This window comes from Atta colombica, unplaced genomic scaffold (assembly GCF_001594045.1).
Source record: "Atta colombica isolate Treedump-2 unplaced genomic scaffold, Acol1.0 scaffold216, whole genome shotgun sequence".
In the NCBI taxonomy this organism is placed as follows: Eukaryota; Metazoa; Arthropoda; class Insecta; order Hymenoptera; family Formicidae; genus Atta; species Atta colombica.
Window position 1 is genome coordinate 346,423 of NW_017259312.1, and position 6,884 is coordinate 353,306.

Below are 6,884 nucleotides of genomic sequence, written 5' to 3' on the forward strand. Positions count from 1 at the left end.
GTCTCTCTTTAAATAAATATGTCGACTTCGAATTCCGAGCAGATTCTAAAAAAGAACTCTGTAGAGATTATGTTGTAATAAGAAACTTGCTGAAGAGTAAACGCGCGACAAATAGATAGTATCAAACGAATCAATAATACTTAAATGAACGAAAACTTTTGTAACACTTTAACGATTTAAAATTAAATCCATTTGATAAAGTTTCAGTTCGGAAAAATGCTAAGCGAAAGGCATTCAATTAGCTAATCTCTTCGATTGTCTACGATCGAAGATCGGCCAGTTTAAAATATGAAACGACAAATGAGATGAAAACATACCTTAGGAATAAAAACCAGACAAAGAGTGGCTGTACTACAAAATATAATGAACACCGCCAACATTATAAACATGGCGTCTTGTTTGTCAGTCAGCACGAAGCTTATAGCTGCACCGGTGACGCACATTATAACAACGTTGTACACACTCATCCCGACGTATTTACTGTCATTTAATGCCGGTATACTAACGTGCCGCGTTTCCCATGCCAGAAAGGCACCAAATATCTGAAAGCGATCGGGTAAGTGTCTATCGTATGCAATTTTATCTGCCAAGGCGCTTAGCGATGCAGCTTAACTTACCATTAAAAGGCCTTTGTATGCATATATGCAAAACAGATAAATATTCATTTGATTGCTCTGACAATACTCATTTTCCGGGATGATTATTATATCTTCGCTGGAAGGGTGATGCTGTAATTGAGAGGCGATTCGCGTATTAACCGATCATTATCGTGAATTTCTTTCGTGAATTATAATAGAAAATATATAGAAAGAGGAATATACCGAAATTTATAAAATAAGCATATATTTATTAGCAAACATTTTTTTGCATATTTTAGTACTCACATAGGGCTCCATTTGTTTTATCGCCCGATAAAACGGATCGGCCACTTGCCACGTTGTCATGATCGTGAGATCGACAGCCAACAATATCCCGACGACCATGAACAATTGGTAATCTTTTATAACCTGAATCACGATATGAGCTCGTTAACGTTGAACACGAAAGTGCGCTTCGTGCTCTCGCTATATAGTCGTTAACGAGTTACCTTTTTATTGAGCTTCACATCAGTGAATATGGAATGTACACGCCACGTTTTCGAAAACATGGAACCAAAGGCCAACGAGAAACCAGCCATCAACAGCCACGCTCGAGCCGTACAGATATACGGGAAAGCCGCTACGCTCGATAATTGCGAGTCTAGTCCGAGGAAGATAACGCTGCTGTAGGTCAGCATACAACCGATGATGATAAGGTTGTTCAGGTGGGGCGATGACATTTTGATGTATCTGTAATATTGAGTTTCGCGTGTAAGCCGCGCATTGGATTGGAACTGAGAAAGTAATCTGGGAGTCAAATGGAAGAACCGTGTTACGCGAGTGTTGCATAATTGTTACATATTACGGCGGAGCCGTCACCTTTGATTTCTGTATCTGATATTGATGGCGAGAAAAATGGATGCCAAGACGATACCGACACTAGCGGCCGAGGCTAGCACCGCGTACAGCGTGATGTCCACGGTGGAGTGCTCGATGATGCGAACCGTCCTGTCTTTCGGTGGCGATTTCCCGTTCCATAGCGAGGCCTTATGTCTCGTCAGATCCAGAATGCCAGTTATGCTATCGTACTCGCCTACGTTTACCTCGCGACCGTCTAAAAAGTTCACATTCAATCAAGAACGCGCACGCCGATAAAATAATATTCCTATTTTATATTAAGAGCACTTATTTTGACACGAGCAATTTTTAATATCCGTATATATCTGTATTACTATTAAAATCGAGTCGGTCGCGGGAAATATACGCACTGGTCCGTAAATTACACCACTCATGCGAAATACCCGGTCACCGATATTGAGCAAAAAAAGAAATAGCATATAATTGAAACTGTTCGAATTCATATCCATAGCGCAATATAAAAAATTCTTTTGTTGAATCGAAATTGCATCCGCGCTTTCTATACGACACATTTTTCATCTGAATTCCTTCATTAATTGCTAAATTACAACCAGTACGCTGAAATTTATTTCGAAATAGGTACTTTATCTGTTTAATTCTAAATGCGAAGTTTTCTCTTTCTCTTTCTTCTCCCCGCACCGGTCCTGTATCAAGAAGAAACTTACCCAGAAATTGTTTTAGAAGAATGTACGCTTTTCTCTCATTGTCGTAGAAGCGGACCGGTCCCTGCAAAATGTTAAACTTCTCACATTCATGTCGCGTTATTATACAGAACGGTTACCACAGGCGATCGGGATCGTGAATCGGATTTTAAAATAAAAGCCCGCTCACCGATTCAACTCGCTATCAACTCATGCCAATTTGCCCCGCTAACTCGCCCGGCGGTTTGTCATGTTTTTGATTTCGTTTTAATTTCAATTCGGTTCACCACCGATCGGTCCCATTCTCCCGCTCTGTTATTGCTACCATACATGTATGCATTCCTTTTTACTAAAACGTGCTCAACCATTGCAAAGCACTGCGTCACGAGTATATATACGAATAAAAGAAAGAGAACAAAGAGAAAAATTGTAAAAAAAGAAGGGAAAAAAAGGCAACTCATTAAGTTTGCCGGTAACGTTGGCGCGGTTAGGTGTATGTAGAAAAGTGATGCCTGCGCTTGAAGACACTTGGGGTCGGACAAAAAGACAGTCAAGTGTAACACGCGCGGCAGTGCGAATGTTGATTACTGAGAAACACAGCCTGTGTTCCTTCGCATCTCTCTGTCCATGACAGCACAAAGTGTCAGGCAGCTCGTCGTCACCAAGCCCACGCATACGACGATCGAAAGCAAGGGTTGTCGCTGGTCTAATGAGAGAATGTAAAGACCCGTTCTCCAATTTTCACCCTTCTTTATAAATGTCTTCTTCTTCTTCTTCTTCTTCTTTTTCTTCTTCTTCTTCCTTATTCTCTGTCATCTTTTTAAGCAAGTTCCTCTCAATTCTGCAATGCCCGGGGCAGTCTCACGGCAACAATAGATATCTCAATGCCCTCGACACAAATAACAACTTGGCGAATTGGAGCTAAGTGACGCGAATCAATCGAGCGGGGAGAGAGAAATATTTTGCTTTGAATTACGAAAATTATCGTTAAAAGGCTAAAGCTAAAGATGATAATCCAAGCGAAAGTCTCTTTCCTCCATGAAATACAAATGTATGTCACAAAATGATATGAAATGTCTTCAGAATTTACTAGGGCGATTATGCGAAAAAAAATATCATGTAAACAGAGATTTTTATTTTAATCAAAAACGTCGCATAGCTATGAGAAATAAAAATCTGACAATTTTCATCCAAAATTCTCATTGCAACCCAAATATAACAAGTGTTATATAATATTAATATATTAATATATTATTTAAGGAAAACAAAACGAAGCACTTAAAAGTTAGATTATATATTTGCAGTAAATTATATATTTTCAGAACGTTTTTCAAACTCAATAATTTAATATTAAGAAAATTATCAGAAAAATTAAATTTATAAAACATTAAAAAGTCTTAATCTGTTACAGTTACCTAACTTTTTAGATATCTTTTAGAAACTCGTTAGCAACCGATGGCGTCAACGAAAAGTAGAAAACTAGTATAGACTTCAGGACTGTAATTTTTTTTTTAAAGAATTGATATAACAATTTTCTTTCCTAGAATTTTCCGTTTATCAGTTATAATAGAAATCAAATAAGTAAATACACCATTAGAATTATAATTACATAGGATTAGAATTACAATATCTTTTTAAAGGCTGTTTAAAACTGTTCATCAGCGATAAAACAGAAGTAGAAAAACTCGAGTAAGATGACATTTTTGTCATCTTACTTATCCAAGATGATCTGCCCAGAAAACTGCTGCTGCAGCTTTTTACTCTTACTGTGAGGCACGTTCTATAATGGTGTTCGTTTTTAGCACTAAGGGTTTTATGTCGAATGACATTATCCGGTTTGTGTTCGGCGCACAAGGGAGAAGGGGCGTCGTTGCGGCGCGAAATTGCAAGGCGGGCCAAGCTTACCGTGACACCGTCGAAGCTTGTATTCCTGAGGGCATCGAGGAAGAGCCTCTCCCACAATACGTCCCTGTATCGAAAGTCGGATATAGTCTGGTTACGATGAAAGTGTCGTATCCTGCGCGCGACATGTTTCACAGCCAGCGCGACCGTCCAGATACCATCGTACGTGTAACCATGGAATCTGGAATACTCGTTACCCCGTCTCGAATCGTACTCTTTCCAATACTGTTCCGGGGTCTGAGGGGTGAAACACATATAAAATCGAATAGAGACGCAACAGGCGTGCCCTCGCATATGACGAATCTCAAAGACTCGTCGTATATACATCGTTTCTATTTGAATCGTTCTCGATCGCTCCGAGGTGCGATTAAACGCAATTTTCGGGGATCCGTATTCCATCAGAAATGCAATCGAGCAGATATGTATACCTACGTACGATACTCGAAGTACCGTGCTCCATCTGCGGATTCTGCAACCAATCTGAATCACGATTCTTCCGTAATCCTTTTAGAATCATATTCAGCTATTCACGTGGAACGGAAGAAATAATATTACGTCGCGTTTCTGCCGAGAAAAAAAGACTTCGGATATGATTAAATTACATTTAACGATCTTTCAACCAATTCTAATTTAGAGGGTCAAATAATTTTTAAATTTTTAAATAGGATTCGACTTCCCGGAGCGATCCGTGGATTTAATCGAAAATCAACAGTAAAAATTTCAATGTAATTCACTCACGATTCCGGACGTGGTGTGTTGCTCCTCGGTCGTCAGCGGAAGCAGATCCGCCAGGATGACACCGTGAAGGGCCTCGGATAGCTCGGAGGGAGCACATCCGCCACCAGGGCGCAACCACCATTCTCTGGTGTAAGTCCCGATGATGACCCACTGATATTTTCTGCCATATAAGCCAAACCTGTAAGCCTCACAGAATATCCGTCTAGCCCATACCTCGTTGAAATTTCCCAAGAGGATCCTCACGTCCCTTTCTTTAAGCTTTTCGAGCGCCGTTGTCACCTCGGTGGCAAAGCTCTGCGTCTCCACAAGCTCCATTTTGCTCTCATCCAGGTCAGCCACCAACCGATTGTGCACCTGGAAAGAAGATTTGAGTGTAACGAGAGAGAAAAAGAGAGAGAGAGAGAGAGAAAGAGAGAGAGAAAGATAGAACTCCTGCAACTTTCAATCCAAATGCTTATCACGTGCCATAATGTGAGCGTATTCGCGCATTTAGCTTGTTCAAGCAGGCCGCAGCGACGGCAAATCTCCATTTATAATGTAAATGGAACAGTTGCTGCATATACATCATCCACGCCCGCGAGCGCACGTGGAGAACGACGCGATCTCGCGACGGGATTAATTAACCCTTTCATTTCCTCGAATTGCTTCCAACTGTCGAGAATCGCTGTTTGAATCACTTTCCTAATGGTATCTAACGCATGGAAAATGTACAAGAAAGTCTTAAGATTTTTCAAGATTTCCTATTTTCCTTTTATGTGTTTTTATATTACGAAGGAAAGGAGAGGGTATTCGCTGAAGAAACGGAATCTAAGTTATTAAATTTAATTACGTTTGTAACAGAAAGTACTCTTTCGAAGTCGTACCTTAAGTTCATGATATAAAAAATTATTTTTAATTTTATAAATTTTATTTCTCTCTCTTTTTTTTCATTCAGTTTTATTATCAGACAAGTATTCTCTTGATCGCTGTATCAAGATTAACTTTACCAGTGAGTATCTGGGCTCGTTCTGATAAATCGTGCCGACCCGAGTCCAGTTGAAATGAAGAAGCAACGCCACTCGCGGTGCGTTGAGAGCGTTTTCCGACGGCACGACCCTAAAGAAATTCGGGAAGCTATTGGTTGTGAACATAGGATGGGTGTCCGCGTAGCTGAGCTGCAACAATAAGAGTAGAGAGCGAATGTTGATAAAAAAAATCACATCTCCCTTACGTGTTTGTTTCTGTTTTTTATCATCCCCCCCTCAATGCGTGTACACGTGTTGTCTGTGTGTTAGTATGCAAATAAGCAAAAAGAGCAAGCTAGGAAACTGTCTCCCGCAAGTCATGAATATTTACGACAACGTTTTACCGTCGCATTACCTGCGTAAGGCGCCAGTGTTTCGAGGCTTTCGCTATCGGATCCGTGACTTGTGTGCAAGCTCCGCCGAAGAGTATCACCTTGTGCGGCCCATTGTGCATCATGTCGAAGAACGCCTTCATCCCGACGGCGGCACTGCACTGCAATATATGCGATTTATTACGTTCATTTCCTTTAATATTTTCGCAATATGGAAGTATGAAATTTCAAGGCAATCTCAAGAAACGTCTGAGAATCAAAAAAATATCCGAGATACGAGAAAATGAGAAGTACTTTAAAATCGCAAAAAATATTGGGCGTAATATGGCGAAATGCGTCATATGTTACTTTTTCTCATGTTTTCACGGTTCATGTTTGCTTTCAAGATGAAAAGTGATCATTTCTTATATCGAAAATCTTCTTTGATATTTGCAGAATCAACAAGTGTTTGTTGGTGTACAGCCAGAAAATAGAGAAGAGCGGAGAATAGAATGCCAAATCGGCAGGAAGGGGAAAATATTATCATAACATCGGCATTGTTCTAATTATTGAAAGATTAGTCCGGAAGCTTGCGCGAGATTAAAATTGTGTATTTATAAATGCGAAATTCTCTCTCTCCCTCTCCCCTCCCCCCCCCTCTCTCTCTCTCTCTTTCTCTCTCTCTTTCTCTCGCTCTCTCACGCACATGCACGCACGCGCGCGTTTACACACACACACACACACACACACACACACACACACACACACACACACACACACACACACACACAC

General features: G+C 40.4%; 1 protein-coding gene across 2 annotated transcripts in view; it reads right to left on the reverse strand.

Moving 5' to 3' along the window:
• LOC108687792 (gamma-aminobutyric acid type B receptor subunit 2) overlaps positions 1-6,884 on the reverse strand; it is a 20,957-nt gene that overhangs the window by 6,833 nt on the left and 7,240 nt on the right. For both annotated transcript variants that reach the window (XM_018193742.1, XM_018193743.1), the window contains exons 2-11: positions 6,137-6,274; positions 5,764-5,931; positions 4,778-5,131; positions 4,043-4,276; positions 2,162-2,222; positions 1,458-1,692; positions 1,088-1,328; positions 885-1,007; positions 618-728; positions 318-542 (exon numbers count right to left, since the gene is read on the reverse strand). In XM_018193742.1, the coding sequence (XP_018049231.1) occupies positions 318-542; positions 618-728; positions 885-1,007; positions 1,088-1,328; positions 1,458-1,692; positions 2,162-2,222; positions 4,043-4,276; positions 4,778-5,131; positions 5,764-5,931; positions 6,137-6,274 (1,890 nt within the window). The remainder of the gene's footprint in view (positions 1-317; positions 543-617; positions 729-884; positions 1,008-1,087; positions 1,329-1,457; positions 1,693-2,161; positions 2,223-4,042; positions 4,277-4,777; positions 5,132-5,763; positions 5,932-6,136; positions 6,275-6,884) is intronic.